This window comes from Aythya marila (assembly GCF_965140915.1).
Source record: "Aythya marila genome assembly, chromosome: 31".
NCBI classification, from domain to species: domain Eukaryota; kingdom Metazoa; phylum Chordata; class Aves; order Anseriformes; family Anatidae; genus Aythya; species Aythya marila.
The window spans coordinates 1,818,537-1,842,179 of NC_139072.1; the positions used below are offsets into that span (position 1 = coordinate 1,818,537).

Genomic DNA, 23,643 nt, shown 5'->3' on the forward strand with positions numbered 1-23,643 from the left:
CAACTTAAACAAGAATTGATGATTTTGAAATATCAAGCAATATTGGTAGAACAGGACAACGTGGAAATTGTGATAACTAATATTGTGAATCTAGCCTCTTTTCTTAGTGATGCTCCGGCACAACCTGTGATTCACGATTGTTTAGAAACTATAGAGACTGTGTATTCCAGCCGGCCAGACCTTAAGGAGGAGCCCATGGAAGATGCGGAAGAAACTTGGTTCACAGATGGGAGCAGTTTTGTTACGCAAAGACAACGTAAAGCTGGATATGTTATAACAACTACTCAGCAGGTAATCGAGTTACCCCCTGGAACATCAGCTCAAAAGGCGGAGATAGTTGCTCTCACGAGAGCATTGGAACTGGCAGCGGGAAAAAGGGTAAATATTTGGACAGATTCTAAATATACATTCGGCGTGGTACATGCTCATGGAGCAATTTGGAAAGAACATGGATTGCTGACCGCTCAGTGAAAACACATAAAGTATGCTGAAGAAATTTTAAAATTGTTAGAGGCTGTAAAACAACCAGAAAAGGTAGCTATCATGCATTGTAAGGGACACCAAAAGGGGAACACCGATTTTGAAATTGGAAATCGATTGGCAGAGGCTAAGCAGGCAGCTGAAATAACTGAGGTGAAGGCATTGTCTTTGATACCAGACGGTAAAATCCAAACTATATCCAAATTATACAAAAGAAGACTTAAAATTAATTGAAGATTTGAAAGGTAAAATGAAACCAGATGGATGAGTATATTTAAAAGATAACCACATAGTAATACCCTCTAGTTTGACATGGCCCATAGTTCTTACAGAACACAATAAAACGCACTGGGGAGCTGGCACGCTGCATAAGAGCCTGAGTCAGACATTAGTGGGACGATATGATAAAACAAGTAACTCAACAATGTAGCATTTGCTTACACAATAACCCCAATACCAAGAATAGAATAAAATTTGGAATAATCGGAAAAGGAAATTATTCGGGGCAACAGTGGCAAATTGATTTTTCAGAACTCCCTAGAAAAGGGGGGTATCATTATTTACTGGTTCTGACTGACACGTTTTCAGGAAGGCCTGAAGCCTTTCCCTGTCGAACAAACAAAGCAAGAGAAGTGGTTAAAGTCTTGTTAAATGAAATAATACCATGCTTTGGGATTCTAGTAGCAATGTCTTCTGATAGAGGTTCACATTTTTGTGCGCAAGTGGTACAACAGATAAGTAAGATTCTAAAGATAGATTGGCAACTGCATACTCCTTATAGACCACAGGCAAGTGGACAGGTAGAAAAAATGAACCATTTAATTAAACAATAAATAGCTAAAATTGGATAAGAAGCTAATTTGTCATGGCCTCAATCCCTCCCTTTAGCATTACTTGGAATTAGAGTTAAACCTAGCATAAAAGGGAATTTGAGTCCCTTCAAAATCTTATATGGAAGGCCATAGCAATTTCTATTTAGTGGAGAGGACCTAACGCAGTTAGGATCAGAATATTTATATGCTTATATAACTGAACTTCAGAAACAATTAAATAAAGTACATAAATTTGTTTTAGGGACCAGGGCTAGAGGGTTGGATCAACCAATCCACCCCTTTAAGCTCGGGAATTATATATATATAAAGACTTTTTCAGGACAACCCCTACAGGAAAAATGGAAGGAAAGTGGATGGGACCATACCAAGTATTACTGACAACACACACCGCCATTAAGATTAAGAAGCAAGCAGCTTGGATCCACAATTCAAGGGTGAAGAAGGCCCCGGCGAGGATATAGACCACCACTCCAATTGGACCAACAAAATTACGGTTTTCCACATCCTAATGATTGCAGGGGTGCGGTTCTCGGATTCGGGGTGGGCAACTTGGGATGAGAACTTACACCTGACCTTAATACAAACAATTTCTCAAGTAACTAATAAGACGAACTGTTGGGTATGCACCCATCTGCCACAGCATGGGAATAAGGGTGTATCGTTAATTGGGATTCCGTTGCCTACAAACTTATCTTGGACTAATTTGTGGGAAAACACATCTTGGGGTCGAAAATATGAAGAAGTTTTGGAACTAGAAGTGAGTAGCTTCATGCCGTTAGAATCCTATTATGTATGTGTACAAAGGTGTAACCCGCCTAAGGGTATAGGAAAACAGCATTGTATAAATACGGATACTACTTATGTGGGAAATCAGACATCTTGTAATTGAACAATTGATATTAGTACGACTAGCGGCTGGGCAAATTCAACCAGCTGGACGGTTCCAGAAGGAAAAGGGTGGTATTGGCTATGCAACGATACAGCCCGTAAGGTCTTGCCTGAGAATTGGAAGGGAACTTGCACTCTTGGAGCGGTAGTCCCCAATATGACAGTACATGATGTAGTGCCTCGAGGTTACTTGAGAAATCATATGCGGAGAATCAGACGAAAAATTAACAATCCATTGATAGAGAGACACACCGCTTTTCATAGTTTTGTTCGATGGTTTATCCCATGGTTAGGAGTGAGTGAATTGGAAAAGGCGATAGTTAATGTTTCTGCAATTATAGAGAAGTTAGAAAACAAAACTCTGGATGCTATAAAGGCTCAACAAGAAGAGATATCCTGTTTATCACAGGTAGTATTACAAAATCGGATGGCCCTAGACTTGTTACTGGCCGCTCAAGGGGGAGTCTGTACAGTAATAAACACAAGTTGTTGTGTGTATGTAGATCAGAGTGGAAGGATCTCTACCGACCTGGAAGAAATACGGAAGCAGACAAGGGTCCTACATGAGATCAGTAAAGATGATCTTTCGTGGAGTTTTAGTGAAATATGGAATAAGTTAACCTCCTGGTTGCCCAATTTTCAATGGTTGAAACAAGTGTTCATTGCTCTAATCGCATTAGTAGTGTTAGGAATATTTGTGTGCATGTTGTTTAGATGCCTGCTTTGTTGTGTTACTGTAAATAATGAAAGTATATGATGCAAAAGAATTTGCATGGGAAAAGAAAAGGGGGAATTGATTAAGGAGGTATTGGGGAGGCATTGGGGAGGCAAGGACAATCCCCAGACATGGACTGTATATCTCGAAACAAGACACTGGAACTCATGATAAGGAAGCGGCAGACAGACAGAGAAACAAACGTAAGGACTATAAATCTCAAAACTGGACATTGGAATTCATTATAAAGATACAACAAACGGAAGAATTAGCAACAACCAGCTCTTGCAATTAAGAAACATGCCAATTCAGCAGATTCCTGACCAAAGGTGAAAAGTACACTGTGAGGAAGACTTGGGGTCTTCCTCCCAAAGACCCCTGCCCACGTCCCAAAGACCCCTGCCCACAATTCTTGGAAGGCTCTGCGCAGGCGCAAGGTGCCAAAAGGCTAATTAGCATGAGAAGCGAGGGAAGGCGGGGATAGGTAATGAATATGTATAGGCGCTTGTAGAATATTGATAGATTGATTGTATAAATTCAAGACTGCTTTCCACTTTGGGTATGCACGATAGGTGGAGAGATCCCCCGTGCATCCAGCGCTGCAATAAAGAATATACCACTTAAAGGAATTTCGGCTTCGATCTTTGAATCACTTCTCCAAAGCTTTCCAAAGTGCCCCACCTTGCCCCATTGTCCCTCAGGAGCGGGCAGGGCACAGAGCAGTGTCCCCCTGCTCTGACAGTCATCCCTTTTCCCGTCTCTCAAGAACTCCCTCGTCAGCCTTTCTGTCTTCTCTGTGTGCAGGCTCTTCAGGTTGCGGGACTCGGGACCTTTGCGGTTCTCCAAGAGCACTTCCACGTCAAGCAAAAGCGCACTTTGGAGACAGGAGACTTTGGGGCTGGAGCTCCCTGGCACCTGACGGGATGTGAAAGTCCTAGTCTGTGTGACTTTTTGCCATTCAGGGGATGAAAAGAAATGCTCACCAAAGCACAGACAGGACCTCCTGTGTGATCAGGCTCAAGGGAGACCTTATCGCCCCACTGCCCCACAGATGGTCCCACAGCCGTGCTGCCAAGGCACCACGCATTCAGGGCTGGGTCAAGCTCTTATTGACCGCAACTGGGACAATTGCCATGGAACACAGAATGCAATGCACAGGAAAAATCACACACAACTAGCAACCAAATAACAGTCGTTTTGTAGCCAACTCCCAGGAAGGGTTACAGCTGGGGCTATACAAATATATATCTCACTACACAGACAGAAAATGTGAATATTTCCACCAAGAAAGGCCATACCAGTACAGGTATGATTGGCACAAATTTAGTCATTCAAAGATGGATCATTTCAGGGAACAATTTTAACTCTGGTTTTTCTGCTCTAACAGGCAGGAGAGGTCAGAAGTCACAGATTTTCTCTGTGCCAGGAGTGAGGGGTGGCATGAGCAGTCCTGGGCAGGGAGGGTTTTGTGGCACCAGGGCTCCATGCAGGACAGAAAATTATCATTTTATTGCTTAAGGTCTGAATGTTACCTGCATGTTTTTCAAGCATTTCAAACATTTCACCTCAATCAGCACATTACAGTCAGCTGAAATAGCTGAACAGTTCTAATACAATGTGAGAGGTGTCCCATGACATCAAAATTATCATATTTCAGGATGCCTGTTACAGTGGGAGACAAACACTGATCTTCCCCTGCACTGGCATTGCCAGAATTTCTCTCATGCACTGCACTTCATCTCCTCAGTCTTTGAGGTATTTCCACCTGGCCTTATGAAACAGCCCATGCTGGAAGTCACCTTTCCAGCAGAGTGTGTGGACGTGTGCATTTTCTGCTCTTCTGCAGAGTTCCCCTCCACTTGCTCTTGCTCTTTGGTCATTCAAATGCTTCTCATATACCCAGTTGCTCCTAGGGATTTTGGGGAGGTTGAGCTTGCCTGCATTTCAGTAGTCCCTCTCATCATCCCAGTAGTCAACTCTGTATTTCTCTTTTACTTTTCCTATCTCTCTATGTCAAAAATTTCTTGTACAGTCATCCCTTGTGGATGGTGCACCTCGTTGGAGGCAACTTGGAGTTGGCTCACCATTGTGGGCTCTGGTTTCTGTTTATTTCTTTTCATTTTGGTGGTGTTTGTTTCTTTTTCATATATATTTTATAAACACTGAAAACAAATATTTCAGCTATATAGACCTCCTTTGGACGCACATTGGATCCATGACAACTAGAGAATGATGCTAGCACTTCTTTGCAAAACTGAAAACTAATCTTAAATAAAGAAAATGCTTCCTGTAAAGTGGTCATTGAAATCTTCCTCTTTAACTGCATTCTTGAAACCTCACTAATTAACTCTACAAGTCTGGAAGACCGGATGAAAATGGCTGAATGGTAATGAGCACCATGGTGCACTTGGTGCTGAGTCCGTGAACCTCAGGTAGTGAGAGGAGAATGATGTAACTGCAGGAGAAGTTCAAGTCAGAAGGAAACTTTGAAGTGTCTGGGAGCATTAATGGGCCCCAGTGAGGGTCATTACTGACAAAGCCTCCCCATGGACTTGTTAGAGCACACAATTGGAGGCCATGATTGCAGGTAGGCAAAGGCACTGGGCATGAGACTCTGACGCTGAGTAAAGGCCTTGGTTTGTTTGGTGAAGCAGAAAGGCCAAGCCCTGGCCCCCAGCCCCTGGGCAGGGAGGTCCTGTCCCTCACCCATGGCTCAGGGCTCTTCCTGGGGCAGTGGGATGTGGGGTGTGTGATGCTGTGTGAAGGACAATGCTATGACACCTGCTGGCCTCCCCACTGGGTTGCAAGGAGGCCACAAGGCCTTGAGTCTGTTTTGCCTGTGGCAATAACTGTTGCGATCTCCCTGTCCTAATCTCAACCCTTGAGCCCTTTTCATCGTATTTTCTCCCCCTTTCCCTTTGAGGAGGGGCAGGGAGAGAGCAGTTGTGGTGGAGTTCAGCTGCCCAGCTGGGTAAAACCACCACAACTGCTCTAGCTGACGCTGCCTGATCAGGGGGATCAGACAGAGGATCACTTGGAAAACAACTTTAAAAACAAACAAATAGACAAAGAAGAAAGAAAACCACTCAAAACCTACCAACCAAAACCACACTCAAGCCCCTCAAAGAACTCCGGTGGCCTTTAGGTTATTATGGGCTTGGAGAATGTCTCAAAAACTTGTCTATGAGATATGAAATCACTTAAGATTACTTTAAGTTAGTCACTAATTGCTTTAGATTGATCCATTCCTTTATTATTATTATTATTTATTATTATTTATATTTTTATATATTTTCTAGTTCTGATTACTTTTGATATTTGAAGCCACTGTATCTCTGGAGTTGAGTCTTGTTATTTATTATTTTTTTTAATTATTTTTCTCTTCTTGGCCGCTATGCTTTCAGAGCTCCTGTCCGTTTTTCATCTCAGGATTCGTTTGTGTAGCAGGACAGGCTGAGTGATGTTGTTTTCACAGCTCAGAGTTCTTCCAGCAGGATATTCAGTTTCTCCAGCTCTTTTCCTTTTCTCTTGAACACTTTCTTCTTTTTCTCCATTCTTGAGAGTCCCCCATCTGCTCTGCATCAGGCACAACATTCACTCCAAAGGTTAAGCATTACATTGATGGAGGTGTCACTATCCAGTAGAATAAAATTGCTTTTTTTTTTTTTCCCAATCCAATCCTGCATAAGATATCATAGAATCATAGAATCATAGAATATCCTGAGTTGGAAGGGACCCTTAAGGATCATCAAGTCCAACTCTCGACACCGCACAGGTCTACCCAAAAGTTCAGACCATGTGCCTAAGTTCACAGTCCAATCTCTTCTTAAATTCAGACAGGCTCGGTGCAGTGACCACTTCCCTGGGGAGCCTGTTCCAGTGTGCAACCACCCTCTCTGTGAAGAACCCCCTCCTGACGTCCAGCCTAAATTTCCCCTGCCTCAGCTTAATCCCATTCCCGCGGGTCCTGTCACTAGTGTTAATGGAGAAAAGGTCTCCTGCCTCTCGACACCCCCTTACGAGGAAGTTGTAGACTGTGATGAGGTCTCCCCTCAGCCTCCTCTTCTCCAGGCTGAACAGGCCCAGTGACCTCAGCCGTTCCTCGTACGTCTTCCCCTCCAGGCCTTTCACCATCTTCGTAGCCCTCCTCTGGACACTTTCCAACAGTTTCATGTCCTTTTTATACTGTGGTGCCCAGAACTGCACACAGTACTCGAGGTGAGGCCGCACCAGCGCAGAGTAGAGCGGGACAATCACCTCCCTTGACCTACTAGCGATGCCGTGCTTGATGCACCCCAGGATACGATTGGCCGTCCTGGCTGCCAGGGCACACTGCTGGCTCATATTCAACTTGCTGTCTACCACGACCCCCAGATCCCTCTCTTCTAGGCTGCTCTCCAGCGTCTCATCGCCCAGTCTGTACATGCAGCCAGGGTTTCCCCGTCCCAGGTGCAGGACCCGGCACTTGCTCTTATTGAACTTCATGCGGTTGGTGATCGCCCAGCTCTCCAACCTGTCCAGATCCCTCTGTAAGGCCTTTACACCCTCATTTGAGTCCACAACTCCTCCAAGTTTGGTGTCATCAGCAAACTTGCTCAAAATACCCTCTATTCCTACATCCAGATCGTTTATAAAAATATTGAAAAGTACCGGCCCTAAAATGGAGCTTTGAGGGACCCCACTGGTGACCGCCCGCCAGCCTGACGCAGCCCCATTTACCATAACCCTTTGGGCCCTGCCCGTTAGCCAATTGCTCACCCATCGTATGATGTTTTTATTTAGCTGTATGGTGGACATTTTGTCCAGTAGGATCCTATGGGAAACCGTGTCAAAAGCCTTGCTGAAGTCCAACAAAATCACATCAGCTGGTTTCCCTTGGTCCACCATACGGGTGATCTTATCATAAAAGGAAATCAGGTTAGTTAGGCAGGACCTACCCTTCACAAACCCATGCTGGCTGGGACCAATGACAGCTTTGTCCCCCAGGTGCGCCTCAATAAGTCCGAGAACCAACTTCTCCATGATTTTACCAGGCACTGACGTGAGACTGACAGGCCTGTAATTGCTAGGGTCTTCTTTCTGACCCTTCTTGAAAATTGGCACAACATTTGCCAGCTTCCAGTCTACCGGGACCTCTCCAAATTCCCAGGATCGTTGAAAAATAATTGAAAGAGGTTCCGCGATGACATCCGCCAGCTCTTTCAGCACCTGGGGATGAATCCCATCCGGACCCATGGACTTGTAGGGATCCAGGTGAAGTAACAAATCCCGCACACGTTCAGGGTCGGTTGGGAGTTTGTCATCCCCACCGTCCCGGCCCTCCAGCTCAGGGCACCCTGGGTCCCGAAGCCCATCATTGGCATTGAAGACAGAGGCAAAGAAGGCGTTAAGCGTCTCTGCTTTGCCTACGTCATCGTCTGTGAGGAGACCTTCCCTATCAAGGAGCGGCCCTATGTATTCTTTAGTTCTCCTTTTTCCATTTACATATCTAAAAAAACCCTTTTTATTTTCTCTCACAGACACAGCCAGCTTCAACTCTAGCTGTGCTTTGGCCACTCGAACTTTCTCCCTACAAACACGAACAGCATCCCTGTATTCTTTCCATGACGCCTGGCCCTCCTTCCAGTAGCGAAACACTCTCTGTTTCCGCCTAATCTCCATTAGAACATTCCTGGTCAGCCACGCCGGCCTCCTGCCCTGCCTGCCTGACTTGCGATATTTTGGAATTGCCTTATCTTGTGCTTCTAGGAGGCATCGCTTAAAGAGTGACCAGCACTGGTGGACATCGAGGCCTTCAAGAGCAGTTTCCCAGGGGACCTTGCTGACTAGTTCCCTGAGCAGCCTGAAGTCCGCTTTCCCCATATCTAGGGATGAGGTTTTGGTGGCACTTTTCCTTCTGTCACCATAAATTTTGAACTCAACCACTTCATGGTCGCTATGACCGAGGCGGCCACCAATCACCACATCTCCCACCAGACCCTCTCTGTTTTCTAGCAACAGGTCTAGGAGGGCACCTTTCCTAGTTGGCTCCGTTAGCACCTGCACCAAGAAGTTATCATCTAGGTGCTTCATGAACCTCCTGGACTTGCTCGTGTCAGCCGTGTGGCACTCCCAGTTAATGTCCGGCAAGTTGAAGTCCCCCATAAGGACAAGGGGAGTTAATCTCGAGGCCTCTCTTAGTTCTGTAAAGAATAATTTATCGGCGCTATCGTCCTGGCCAGGCGGTCTGTAATAGACTCCCACAATGACATCCCCTTTATTCGTTCGTCCCTTGATCCTTACCCAGAGGCTCTCAACTTTGCCATCGCCGACCTGAAGTTCCACACAGTCCAGCCCCTGCTTCACATACATCGCCACCCCACCACCTCACCTACCCTGCCTGTCCCTCCTGAAGAGCCTGTAACCATCTATCGCAACACCCCAGTCATAGGACTCATCCCACCGGGTTTCGCTTATGCCGATGATGTCGTAGTTGCGGGACTGGGCCAGGACTTCTAGCTCATCTATTTTATTCCTCATACTGCGTGCGTTTGTGTAAAAGCATTTCAAGTGCGTCTCCTTACACTCAGCACCTTGTGGATCTGACCAAAGGACCTCACTGGCACACAGCCCCTCTGATTCTAGCGTACCATCCCTAAGGTCTTCACCGGCGCACCTGGTTTTAGCCCCTTCCCCCTTCGACTCTAGTTTAAAGCCCTATCTATCAGCCCTGCCAACTCCTGACCAAAGATCCTTACCCCTCTCCGAGAGAGGCGCATCCCATCCGGTGCCATCAGGCCTGGTGTAGCATAGACCTTCCCATGATCAAAGAAACCGAAATTCTGCCGGTCACACCAGTCTCGAAGCCACGAGTTTATGTGAACAGTACGTCTTTCAGCTTCGATCCCCCCTATCGGAAGGACAGAGGCAAACACCACCTGCGCCCCTGATCCTCTAAGTAGTCGCCCCAAATCCCTAAAGTCTCTTTTGATCGCCTTCGGACTTCTCGTTGCTACTTCATCGCTACCAGCCTGAAAGACCAGTAGCGGGTAGTAGTCAGTGGGCCGTACCAGGCGCTTAACTTTCTTGGCAAAGTCTCTCACCCGAGCCCCAGGGAGGCAACAAACTTCTCTGCGGGTTGGGTCCGGTCGGCATATCGGTCCCTCTGTCCCTTTCAGGAGGGAGCCCCCCATAACAATAGCCCTTCTTTCTTTTTTAAAGGATGATGTGGCAATGCGACGTGTAGGTCGCATTGTCTTAGGCGCCCCCTCCAACTGGGACGGGTGTTTGTCTACTTTGTCATTTAGATTGTCTTGCTCTAGTCCTTCATATCGATTATTTAAGGGTAGATGAGAAGGTGAGGTGGGCATAGAGAGGGCTCGCCTACCACCCCGAATAGGCACCTGCCTCCATTCCCCCCCTTGATCTAGGTCTCCTCCCGCTGCCTGGCCGGAGGAGGGAACCTCCGTCTTCTGCGTAACAGGAGATGCCTGTGCCGTGGCAGTCTCGTGAGCCTGCCTCAGAGAGGGTAGAGTGCACCTCCACCAGTCAATTTCCCTCTCTGATTCCCTGATGCTCCTGAGCCTGTTCACCTCCTCCCGGAGCTCCGCTACCTGGCTGAGCAGTTCTTCAACCTGGGCACACCTCCCACAGGCATACCCACCACTGCTGTCGGAAACCGACAGAAGGCTGGGGCACACTCTGCAGCCCAGGACCTGGACGGCTGCGTGTTTCCTCGAGCCCTCCGTCTGAGTAGCCACACTGGCGACCGTGGCTGGAGATGCCGCACGAGATGCGGAGGCCACGATTTTCTGCCTGGTCGATACCATGGTCAGGTTCTACGCAAGCAGGTTACAAGAACCGAAGGGAGAGGCAGCTGCAACAGAGCGACAATGGGCCCCCCGCTTACCCTGCCCGCGCGAACTGCCACGCCCTTCGACGTGCCATGAGGAGCCATGTTCCTGCGTATAAATGAGAGGGGTTTTGCCTCTCGGCAGAAGCCGTCCCCAGGCTCTCAGCATATTTAAGCAGCTACAGCTGCTTTTCTTTGTCTGAGACCCAGTCTCAGCTGATGAGGAAGTAATGGGACCAGCAAACCTTTCTGGCTGCAGCAGCTCGGGCCTGGCTGCCCTGGCCCTGGGGCAGGAGGAGCTGCCTGAAGACCCCCAGGGATGGCATGGAGGGGCTGCAAAGGGACTGCAGGCATCTACCTCCGACCACAAGGTCACCCTGACTGGCTCTGCTCTGACCCTCACCCACAAGGGCTCCCCCACTCTGCTGCCCATCCCATAGAGGAGCTCCAAGCATCCAGACAGATCCTTCACATGGAGGGCAACCCCCTGTTGATCACCCCTGCCTGTCTCTTCTGGACAATCTGCCCCCATCCAGCACAGCAACCCCAGCTGAGGGACCTGTCCCCCCACACCTCAGCAACTCTGCCATCAATGTCCCAGCCTTGTGACAGCAGGCGGGGATCCAGCTCCTCCTGCCTGTGCCCCAGGCTGAGGGCATTGGGGCACATCTGGGCTGCAGCACCTCAGCTGTGGCACAAGGGCCAAGCTCAGACTTGTCCCAGACCTTGTGCCAAGAGCCTGGGCATGAAGAGGCTTTCCTTCAGAGCAGATATGCTGCCGTGGGTGGCTGATGGCCATACGAAGATGAAATGAGGGGTCTGAAGCACAGTATGCCCTGGTGTTCCTGAGGCCAGAAGGAAACAGGCCTGGGCAGTGCTGCCCTGACAGCAGAGGGCCTTTGTGGTGTTGGTGCAGCCCTGAGGGCCCGTGCTGGAGCTGGGGCTGATCTCCAGGCAGGAGAAGGGGCTGCTGATTTCCCTTGATTTCCTCCATATCCATTAATGATCCTGGAGATGAGAAAAGGAGCTCACCTGCAGGAGCCCATGTTATTCACACCTAAACTGAGTGCAGAGGAATCCCAGGTCCCGTGGGTTTGTGGCAGGCATGGGAGGGATCTGAGTCCCATTCCAGCCCCAGGACAAAAACCCAGCATGAGATGTTTTAACTGACTCTGCTGAATCCTTTCCTTAAGCAGGGAGTTAAGGGAGTTACTTCCATGACCATGTCTGGGTGTCCCACCATCAGCTGATGTGAGAAGAGGTAATTGGTACAGATAATTGGTTTTGTGCTAGAAGAAATGATCCTGCTGTCAAGAAGTGTGTGTGCCAGGTGAGGGAGGTGAGCCCAGGGATCCCTTCAGGCTGTTTGCCAGCAGGTTCCCCAGGGCCATGTGCAGGGAGCCTGGTGGGGGGCAGAGCAAGGGAGGCCTTGGGCTGGGCCTCTGCTGCTGAGCTGGGCCGGGCTCCTGGGCCCAAGGGGAGCTCCTGGCAAGCGGGCAGCGCTGCAGAGAGACAGCTCTGCCCAGGAGCAGCTCCTCTGCACAGCGCAGCAGGGCTGGGGGCACTGCCTGCAGAGACACAGTGCTTAAAGGCAGGCAGCAGTGGCAGGATGCACGGAGCTCCCTGACGGAGAAGACTTCGCAGCCCTGCACCCAGTAAGTCTCTGACTGGAGGGCAATATAGCTGCAGTTCCTGGAAGAAGGAGAAGCCGGGGGTGCAGGCAGGGGTGTCCAGGGCTGTGGTGCAGAGCAGGGTCCCTGCTGTGCCCCAGGGGCTGTGTGGCGGGGCAGGGCCTCTGCCGCCTGCCAGGCTCAGCACTCAGCCTGCCCGGGGAGCTGCCCAGGGCGCTGCGGGGAGAAGCTGCGGGTGGCAGCCTGCTCACAGACACACAGCACAACTGGGTGTATTTAAGGGGACTTAGCAGGAGCTGTGTTAAGGGAAGGGATTTCAGTGTCAGTCTCAGCTTTCCTGAGACTCCTGACCTTTCAATTTTGTCTTATCTGGCTCAGTGGAAATAGAAATAAATACCGTTATTTCCAAGATGAGTCTGACACTCCTAATCCATCCCATGGAAGGTTACAAGCAACCCCAGCAAGTCCCTTTCCTGCCCCTCAGCTCGTAGAAAGCTCCACCACCACATGGGCAGTGTCAGCAGGGTCGGTGTGAGCTGGGCTCTAGGACGTGCCCCCAGCGAGCTGCCCCTGGGCAGAGCCCTGCTGTCAGGAGGTGTCTGCAGGGCAGAGCTGAGCACCCAGCTCTGATGGGGTGGGATGGGGGCTGTGAGCTGAAGGCAGGAGGCGTGGGGACAGAGACCCAGCTGCAGGCAGGGCCAGCTGCAGGCAGCAGAGCCATGGGCAGGGAGTGAGAGGGAGCTGCTCCCAGAAAGTCAGTGGCAGAGCGATTTGGGCACCTCCGTGCCATCCCTGCACTGCTGATGCCTTCCACAGTACAACCCTTGGTCTCTTCCCCTTCCCCAGCATAGACCACTAGAGATATTTGCATGGGAATTTGTTCATGACATGCCTTTGAAGTCAGTGGTATAGGGGATAACTCAGATGAAGCTAAGGTACGGATGCTGCATGTTACATAATGCAGATACATTAAAGGAGGAAAAGCCTCCATGTCCCCTCATGACAAGTAGGGTTGTGGAAATGCTGTGTGTGGGGCTGTGAATGAGATCACTCTGTCTTCAGGTCTCCCCATTTTTAGAGCATTCAAAACTTTTCCTGCAAGGGTTCTACTGGGCTGCACGCTGCCCCCCTCCAGGGCACAGCTCTGCCATAGCAGCTCTGTGCTATGCATGGAGAACACACCTACAGGCTAAGGGCGTGTTAATGCTGCTGGATATCAATATGTGGTAGCTGCAGTGATCCTCTGTAACCCTTGCTAGGTGTGGAGAACTGAGATTGTCCTCAAGAGGTGAGGAGATTGGAGTTTTGCATTTCAAAACTGGATTCCTCTGTTCTGTCCCAATTCTTCTCAGGGGAACACCTGAGCATGATATCTTCTAAACCAAAGCGGTGCGAGCCGGGGGCAGCTGTGACCAGGACTGAGGGACAGGATGGCTGCCCTCACTCTGCTCTAAGGGACAGAGCGCTTCCATCTCTGAACACACAAGATTTCATTTGGAGTGCAGCAGAAACACCAAGGACTTCCAGAGGTCCCTGCTCCCAGCAGCAACCTCTGGTAGCACCAACCACAACTCTAGCAAGGCAGCTGCAGCAGAGGTTTTCCTGAAAGGACAGCATCACTTTTGAGGTTTAAAAAAGAAATAAAAGACATTTTGCTCACAGAATACAGCCTAACATTTTTCTGTATTTTCCTCCTCAGACTGGTCCCCGTGCCCAGAGGAATCAAATGCCCAACAGCAGCTCCATCACCAAGTTCCTCCTCCTGCCATTTGCAGACACACAGGATCTGCAGCTCCTGCACTTTGCGCTCTTCCTGGGCATCTACCTGGCTGCCCTTCTGGGCAACGGCCTCATCCTCACCACCATAGCCTTCAACCACCACCTCCACACCCCCATGTACTTCTTCCTCTTCAACCTCGCCCTCCTTGACCTAGGAGCCATCTCCACCACTGTCCCCAAAGCCATGGCCAATTCCCTCTGGGGATCCAGGGCCATTTCTTACTCAGGATGTGTTGCACAGGTCTTTCTGTTTCTTTTCTTGATATCAGCAGAGTATTCTCTTCTCACCGTCATGTCCTATGACCGCTACGTTGCCATCTGCAAGCCCCTGCACTACGGGACCCTCCTGGGCAGCAGAGCTTGTGCCCAGATGGCAGCAGCTGCCTGGGGCAGTGGGGTTCTCTATGCTCTGCTGCACACTGCCAATACATTTTCCCTGCCCCTCTGCCAAGGCAATGTCATGGACCAGTTCTTCTGTGAAATCCCCTCAATGCTCAGGCTTTCCTGCTCAGACTCTTACCTCAGGGAAATTGAGCTTCTCACATTTAGTGTTTTTCTCTTTCTGGGGTGTTTTGTTTTCATTCTTTTCTCCTACGTGCAGATCTTCAGGGCCGTTTTGAGGATGCCCTCTGAGCAGGGCCGGCACAAAGCCTTTTCCACGTGCCTCCCTCACCTGTTTGTGGTCTCCCTGTTTCTCAGCACTGCCGTGTTTGCCTACCTGAAGCCCCCCTCCATCTCCTCACCTTCCCTGAACCTGGTGATGGCAGTTCTGTACTCGGTGGTTCCTCCAGCAGTGAACCCCCTCATCTACAGCATGAGGAACCAGGAGCTGAAGAATGCCATTAGGAAAGTGATTTCATGGAGACATTTAAGGATGTGCTGAGGAAACTGGCTGGACCTTTCTGCAGCTATAAACTGCTTCTTTTCTTCTTCCTCAGATGAATTACAGTTTATGTAATGATAGGACAAGCTTAACTTCTGGAGGGATTTTATCCTCTTTTTCATTTTCCCCTTGTGATATTATTTTCCACAAACAAATGCTGTTCTTCATCCCCTTGTACCAACATATCTTTTGTGACCCTGAGGCTCTGCATAAATGAGGAGCCAGACTGTCTGTGTATTTAAATGAAATAAATGAACCTACAGCAACTTTTTTGCCTGAGACCCACTCTCAGCTGATCCGGAAGCAAACCCCTTTCTGGCTGCTGCAGCTCGGGGCAGGCTGCCCTGGCCCTGGGGCAGCAGGGAATTCCTGAGGACCCCCAGGGATGGCACGAAGGGTCTGCAGGCCTCTTGGGGATCTGCTGTTGAGGAGGGCAGGGGACGCAACAGGGGACACTGACCTCTGTATGCGTCTGCTTTGGATGTTCCCCTCTGTGGCACTGAGCCCTCTGTGCCCCCAGGAGCTGTTGTGCCCTTCAGAGGGGCTGGGGCTGTGGTGGCAGTGCCCAGAGCCCTGCAGCAACCTGCGGTGGGTCTTGGGGTCACCCCAGCCTGGGCTGCTGGGCTGGGCTGGGATGATGGCAGGGAGGTGGGCAGAGAGCAGAGAGTTGGGAGAATTGGAGGGAAGCTGGGAAAGGCTGGAATGGCTGTTTGGCCATTGGTCCTATCTCTGCCCACCAAGGGCATATGAGATGCTGCTGTCCCTCACAGCCCTGCCTGTACTCTCTCCCCTCTCCCACTGTGCTCTGTCACACCCAGCACTTTCTCATGCCTCATCCCACAGGCTCCCACCCCATGTCCAGCTGGCATCACTGCAGGGCAGCCCTCCCCAGGGGCCCAGGCATCTGCCTGCAGCTTCCACAGCTGCTGCTCCTGATGACCTCCTGAGGCCTGCCTGCTCCTGGCCCATCGCAGTGTTGTGAGGAGGTGACCTCAGCAGCAGCAGCCCAGACATGGTGGCTCGACAGAGCTGTCCCCTGCCTGAGCTGCCCCCCATGTCCCATGGGGTTTGTGATGCACTCGATGACATCGCCGTGTCTGCCTGCCTGCCACCAGGCGGTCAGGTCACTGCAGTAGGAATGGCATCACAGCCCGTCTCCCAGCCGTGTCACTGGGACCTTCCTCCACCTCTCCCCTCTCCCCAGCTCCCAGCACCGCTGGGTTGGTTTCCGTACTTGCTGAGGGCAGACACTATTCCCTCATCAAGGTCATCAGTGAAGATGTTGGACCCAGCACCGACCCCTGGGGAAGACCGCTAGCCACAGGCCTCCAGCCAGACTCTGCACCACCAATCACCATCTGCATCACCAATTGGAGATGGCATCCAGAACAAGCTGTACCAACACCTTTCCAGGGACAGAGGTGAGACTGACTGGCCTGTAGTTTCCCGGATCCTCTTTCTTGTCCTTCTTGAAGACTGGAGTGACATTGGCTATCCTCCAGTCTTCAGGCACCTCTCCTGTTCTCCAGGACCTTTCAAAGATGATAGAGAGCGGTTCAGCGATCACCTCTGCCAACTCCCTTAGCACACGTGGATGCATCCCATCGGGACCCATTGATTTGTGTGCACTGAGCCCACTCAGACGCTCCCGAACCACTCTCTCATCAACCAGGGGAGAGCCCTCCATTTCCCAGACCCTTTCTCCTCCCTCCAGGGTTGAGGAGTCTTGGGGGAGAGTCCTTGAAGCAAAGACTGAAGCAAAGAAAGCATTCAGTATCTCCGCCTTCTTGGCATCTCCCATTACCAGCACATCCCCTCGTTCAGCAGGGGACCCACGTTATCTCTAGTCTTCCTTTTACGTACTTAAAAAAAAAAAAAACAAAAACACCTTCTTATTATCCTTTATCTCTTTTGCAAGCTGCACCTCCAGGTGGGCTTTAGCCTTCCTCATCGCATCCCTGCAGGCCCTGACAACACTCTTATACTCCTCCCCAGAGGACAGGCCCTTTTTCCATGTTTCTTAGACCTTCCTCTTCTTTTTGATCTTATCGATGAGCTCCTTGGTCATCCACGCAGGTCTCCTGCCCCCCTTCCCTGATTTCCTACTCTTAGGGAGGCACTGATCCTGAGCTTGCAAGAAGTGCTGTTTAAATGTTGCCCAGCTCTTACAAGCACCCTTGCCTTCTAGCAATCGAGCCCATGAGATACCCCCAAGTAGGTCCTGGAAGAGGTCAAAGTTGGCTCTTCGAGAGTCCAGGGTAGCAATCCTGCATTTTGCCTTACTTCTTCCACCAAGTTCCATCTTGGGCCGCTGCATCCCAAGCTGCCCCCAACCTCCACATCCCTAACAAGCCCATCCCTGTTGGTAAGGACAAGGTCCAGGAGCACCCCCTGCCTTGTTGGCTCCTCCACCACCCGCATCAGAAAATTGTCCTCAACACATTGTAGGAACCATTTGGACTGCGCGTGCCTGGCCGAGTTGCTTACCCAACAGATGTCTGGATAATTGAAGTCCCCCATGAGAACCAGCACCTGGGAGCGTGAGGCTACTTCCAGCTGCTTGTAGAAGGCCTCATCGACCTCCTCCTCCTGATCTGGTGACCTGTAGGATACCCCCACAACAGTGTCACCCATACCAGCCCACCCCTTAATTCTCACCCACAAGCCCTCCACTTGTCCATCACCTGCCTCCAGGTGGAGCTGGGTACATTCTCATTGCTTCCTCACATAAAGGGCAACTCTTCCCCCTCACTTCCCCAGCCCGTCTTTCCTAAAAAGCACATAGCCCTCCATGACAGCGTTCCAGTCATGCAAGCTGTCCCACCGCATCTCATTGATTGTAATGAGATCATGGCCCTGTGACCATACACATATCTCAAGCTCACCCTGTTTATTTCCCATGCTTCATGCATCAGCATTTTAGGGAAGTAGCAGGTGCAGTTACCCCTAGAGGGATGCAAGAAGAAGATTCTGGATAGGATATCGGGAACATTAGCTTTTCTGAGGAGCCCTGGGGCGATCCTATGGGACAACTCAGAGGTTTTTCCCTACTATCTTCAACAGTGACAGCAGTGACAACATCCCCCAGCCCTTCTCTGTCACTTCTAACTCCCCACCCTTTCCCCATCAAACCTAGTTTAAAGCCCTGGTAATAAGTCCAGAGAGTTTGCTCCCTGTTATAAATGAGGTCTCAACTCAATCTGAATTTTGTAATATTTCTAAAACAAATATTTCTAAAAGGTATAAAAGGCAAGTAAACAGCGCTGGGTGTGCGGGGAGTCCACGCCCCACCAAAACGCACACACAAACATCAAACATTCTAAATATACAGAACATTGCTTTACATACTAAACACAAGTATGCCTATACATACGTACAATCCGGAAAGGTAACAAACAATCCTTTAAGTTCCATAACTTACTAAAATCGAGTTTGCCTATACATATGTAAAATCAGAAAAGGTAACAAACAATCCTCCAAGTTCCACGACTCAACAGGCTCCATTTTTCACTCCTTTTCTTGATTACATACAAGTCTCCATTTTCCATTCCCTTTGAACAATATGTCTCGCTTTAAGTCGTCAAGCAACTCGGTCTTCAGGCCTTATGTATCCTGTTCTTCCCGGATCGAAGAAAAGCATATCCATCTCCTTTTCAAGGCCAACAGGCCTGGGTCAAAAGGCACGTTCAGGTCACCCGGGGGGCGTAACAGCAAAAGCCTTCAATGGCTGTAGCAGCAGAGGGGCCCATGGCGTAGCAGTCAGATCAGTAAAGGAGCCCGCAGTTCCCTCACTATCTGGCAGACCACACGTTTCTGACTGTGGTCCCACATGTCTCTTTAAGGCCTCAGAGATTGCTCGCCACGTGCCGAGCAATCCCACTGCAACCTTGTTGTTTTTAGTTGCAGACTCCCACACCTTGACCTCAGTTTGGTCCCATATTTCAGGCTCATAAACTGTCCGATTGTTAATAACGAGAATGAGCTGTAAGGCTACCAGGACAGTCTTTGTTCCTAAGGACGTATGATTCCCCTTAATGCGCAACTGCTTACCAGCGAGAGGCAGTTGTGTGCATGGGTCTGATTCTCTCAGCTCCAGCTTCTCTCCAGCTCCAGTGCGCCTATTTTCAGCGACTTTCTGGACGAGCTTCTCTGAGCAGTTTGCTGAGTCTGGCCAAACCTGTCTTCGTGAGGCAATCAAAGTGCCTGTTCCCGTCCTGGTCTCCATTCTGCCAGCCTGTTCCTCTTCGCTTCTTTTTCCTGCTTCTTTATTGAAGTAACTTCATCATGCTGCTTTTATACCCTTTATATGCTCTTATACCCTTCTCTCCACAGCAGTTCTTTTCAACACAACTTTTCATTGGTCAAACAATTTTGAATGTAGCAACAACAGCAAACACCCAGAAACTTCCATGCCTTAATGGCTGGAGAACAAGAAACCAGCTGGAGAACAAGAAACCGGAGACTGCATGGAGTCTCCTGAATCACCCTTCTTTGTTCCCTCTAAATTCTTTTATATTCCTGATGGCCTCGTTGTTAAGAGTCTAATGTTATCTCAACCACGGGGCTTTCCAACCCCCACCGTCCAGCCCCGCTCCCTATGCTTGGTACTTCCCTCATCCTTGACATGCTTCTTGGGGCCCGGGTTACAACTATTGTCCGGACCATCATCCTTTTCCTTTCTCCTGCCCAAGAGCCTCAAATCTATCACCCAAGGACACTGTGGGAGTTGGTGGCACCATGGGTGTTGGGGGCAGACGCCTCCTTCCGCTTCGAGCTGAGAGGAGGGTCCAGCCCCTTTCCTCTTGTGGGTGATTGAGCCCTCTGTCCTGCAGCTGAGCAGCTGGATCAACTACTACCCCTTGCAGGGACTTTGGAGGGGGCTGCTGGGCTTCAGAAGGGGCAGCTTGACACCTCCTAGCCGTCTCCCTCAGACACTCCAAGGAGCCCCTCAGGCTGCTGCTTTCTCACTGCAGCCCAGCCATCTGCTCAAGCAGTTCCATGAGCAGGGCACATCTGCACCCATGACAGCCCTCTCTTCCCTCAGGACCCAGGGGCCTCCAGATTCTGGAGCTCCCTGCGGTCTCCAGTCTGGACTGCCACTTCACCCCTCAGGGGATCCACCTGGGTGCCCACATGATCCCAGAGAGGCCGTGTCCCCTCATTTTGTGTTGCTGCCCTGGCCCAGCCACTGTGATGGGTGCCCACCGTGGTGAGTTATAAGTTTAAAAGGCAGGGATCCCCAAGGAGAGGAAAGGAAGAGAAACGGAGGTGGGAAAGGGAGGAGAGGATCCTCCCCACGCTCCTCCCTGCCCTGCCTGAACTGCCCCACGCAAACTGCCTGCACTAACTGCCAAAGTCTGTCCTGGGTCGCTCCCTAGGGACTGCTTTTATACCATCAGGGGGTTGGCTGTTGTCACCCTTTGCTCTGCCTTCAGCACATCAGCGCCTGCTTTTCCAACCTTAATGATTCTATGGGGCTGCGGCCCATGGAGGCCACACTGCATCAGGCACCAGGCCAGAGCTGCAGCCTGCAGAGAGAGGCTCACACAGGAGCAGGGGCAGGACCCCACGCTGAAGGTGGGACAGAGAGTGACCGTGAAGGAGCATCATGAGAAAGCATCATGGCCTGACTGCAGCCCCCATTCCCTGTTTCCCTGCACTGCTCATTAGGAGGAGGTGGAAGAGGTAGATAGGGGGCAGGTGTTTTTACCTTGCTTTTAGTTTCTCATGGATCCAGCCTGTTAGCAATGCTCGACAAATCATCGTAATCTCTCTACAAAGTGTGTTAAGCCCGTAACAGCAATTGATGAGTGATCTGCCTGTTCCTTGAATAAACACTGGAGACCTCTTTGACTCTGTTTTCTCTGTCTGTTATTTTCAGAAGCCAGAGTGAAAGAGTGGTATATTAGCTCCCAATCAGTGAGAAACCACCACACTGCTCATACCTATTGCTGGTACCAGCTTTGAAAGAAGAGGCAGAATTTCAGGCAGTGCATTGGAGAGATGCTGTTTAATTAAGGAGATGCTAAGAGAGAGTCAGTGCTGATGTACAGTGCTGGCGCGCAGGGAGGCAAAGGATGTGCAGAGTAAACAGAGCAGTTTAATACTCAGGAGATGCAGGATGAATAAAATACCTTTGTAGGATTGTAACAAATGGAAATGACACTGAAGATTATTATAACATAATGAGAATGAAAGTAATTATCAGGCCTGCAAGGGAAAAAAAAAAGGAAGTCATTTGTGGAGAAAGAGGAAAAAATTATGAATCTTAAAAAAAATCCACGGAATCAGTTTCCTAATAGCACTCCTGAGCTCCTGGTTCCTCATGCTGTAGATGAGGGGGTTCACTGTTGGGGGTACCACTGAGTACAGAACTGCCACCACCAAGTCCAAGGATGGGGAGGAGATGGAGGGAGGCTTCAGGTAGGCAAACATGCCAGTGCTGAGAAACAGGGAGACCACAAACAGGTGAGGGAGGCACGTGGAGAAGGCTTTGAGCCGGCCTTCCTCAGAGGGCATCTTCAACACGGCCCTGAAGACCTGCACATAGGAAAAAAGAATGAAAAAAAAGCACATGGATGCTAAAGGGACACCAATCATAAGTACCCAAACATTCCTGAGGTAGGACTGTGAGCAGGAGAGCTTGAGGATCTGGGGGACTTCACAGAAGAACTGGTCCACAGCATTTCCTCCACAGAGGGGCAGGGAAAATGTATTGGCTGTGTGCAGCAGAGCACAGAGAGCCCCACTGCCCCAGGCAGCTGCTGCCATCTGGGCACAAGCTCTGCTGCCCAGGAGGGTCCCGTAGTGCAGGGGCTTGCAGATGGCAACGTAGCGGTCGTAGGACATGATGGTGAGAAGAAAAATCTCTGCTGATATCAAGAAAATAAACAGAAAGACCTGTGCAGCACATCCTGTGTAGGAGATGGCCCTGGTGTCCCAGAGGGAATTGGCCATGGCTTTGGGGACAGTGGTGGAGATGCAGCCCAGGTCGAGGAGGGCGAGGTCGAGGAGGAAGAAGTACATGGGGGTGTGGAGGCGGTGGTCACAGGCTACGGCGGTGAGGATGAGGCCGTTGCCCAGGAGGGCAGCCAGGTAGATGCCCAGGAAGAGCGCAAAGTGCAGGAGCTGCAACTCCCGAGTGTCTGCGAATGGCAGGAGGACGAACTCTGTGATGGAGCTGCTGTTGGGCATTTGATTCCTCTGGGCACGGGGACCAGTCTGAGGAGGAAAATACAGAAAAATGTTAGGCTGTATTCTGTGAGCAAAATGTCTTTTATTTCTTTTTTAAACCTCAAAAGTGATGCTGTCCTTTCAGGAAAACCTCTGCTGCAGCTGCCTTGCTAGAGTTGTGGTTGGTGCTACCAGAGGTTGCTGCTGGGAGCAGGGACCTCTGGAAGTCCTTGGTGTTTCTGCTGCACTCCAAATGAAATCTTGTGTGTTCAGAGATGGAAGCGCTCTGTCCCTTAGAGCAGAGTGAGGGCAGCCATCCTGTCCCTCAGTCCTGGTCACAGCTGCCCCCGGCTCGCACCGCTTTGGTTTAGAAGATATCATGCTCAGGTGTTCCCCTGAGAAGAATTGGGACAGAACAGAGGAACCCAGTTTTGAAATGCAAAACTCCAATCTCCTCACCTCTTGAGGACAATCTCAGTTCTCCACACCTAGCAAGGGTTACAGAGGATCACTGCAGCTACCACATATTGATATCCAGCAGCATTAACACGCCCTTAGCCTGTAGGTGTGTTCTCCATGCATAGCACAGAGCTGCTATGGCAGAGCTGTGCCCTGGAGGGGGGCAGCGTGCAGCCCAGTAGAACCCTTGCAGGAAAAGTTTTGAATGCTCTAAAAATGGGGAGACCTGAAGACAGAGTGATCTCATTCACAGCCCCACACACAGCATTTCCACAACCCTACTTGTCATGAGGGGACATGGAGGCTTTTCCTCCTTTAATGTATCTGCATTATGTAACATGCAGCATCCGTACCTTAGCTTCATCTGAGTTATCCCCTATACCACTGACTCCAAAGGCATGTCATGAACAAATTCCCATGCAAATATCTCTAGTGGTCTATGCTGGGGAAGGGGAAGAGACCAAGGGTTGTACTGTGGAAGGCATCAGCAGTGCAGGGATGGCACGGAGGTGCCCAAATCGCTCTGCCACTGACTTTCTGGGAGCAGCTCCCTCTCACTCCCTGCCCATGGCTCTGCTGCCTGCAGCTGGCCCTGCCTGCAGCTGGGTCTCTGTCCCCACGCCTCCTGCCTGCAGCTCACAGCCCCCATCCCACCCCATCAGAGCTGGGTGCTCAGCTCTGCCCTGCAGACACCTCCTGGCAGCAGGGCTCTGCCCAGGGGCAGCTCGCTGGGGGCACGTCCTAGAGACCATCTCACACCGACCCTGCTGACACTGTGCAAGGGGTGGTGGAGCTTTCTATGGGCTGAGGGGCAGGAAAGGGACTGAATGGGGGTCCTTGTAACCTTCCTTCTTCTGTCGAGTAAGTCTCAGTCTCTTCTTGGAAATAACAGCTTCTATTTCTATTCCCAGTGAGCTAAAAGAAGAGAAAACTGAAAGCAGAGGCTAAGGAAATATGAGAGTTCCCTTTGA

The 23,643-nt window shown here is 50.3% G+C and overlaps 2 protein-coding genes across 2 annotated transcripts; one reads left to right on the forward strand and one right to left on the reverse strand.

Annotated features, from left to right (window-relative positions):
- Nucleotides 1-14,104: 14,104 nt before the first annotated feature.
- Nucleotides 14,105-15,040, forward strand: LOC309889005 (olfactory receptor 14J1-like; the record flags this gene model as incomplete). The annotated part of the gene is made up of 1 exon (XM_082781665.1): nt 14,105-15,040. The coding sequence occupies one exon, from the start codon at nt 14,105-14,107 to the stop codon at nt 15,038-15,040; it is 936 nt and encodes a 311-aa protein (XP_082637791.1).
- A 5,542-nt stretch (nt 15,041-20,582) lies between these two features.
- On the reverse strand, nt 20,583-22,234 carry LOC309889006 (olfactory receptor 14I1-like; the record flags this gene model as incomplete). The annotated part of the gene is made up of 3 exons (XM_082781666.1): nt 20,583-20,611; nt 21,346-21,580; nt 21,941-22,234. 3 exons carry the CDS (start codon nt 22,232-22,234, stop codon nt 20,583-20,585), a joined length of 558 nt encoding a protein of 185 aa, XP_082637792.1.
- Nucleotides 22,235-23,643: the final 1,409 nt, after the last annotated feature.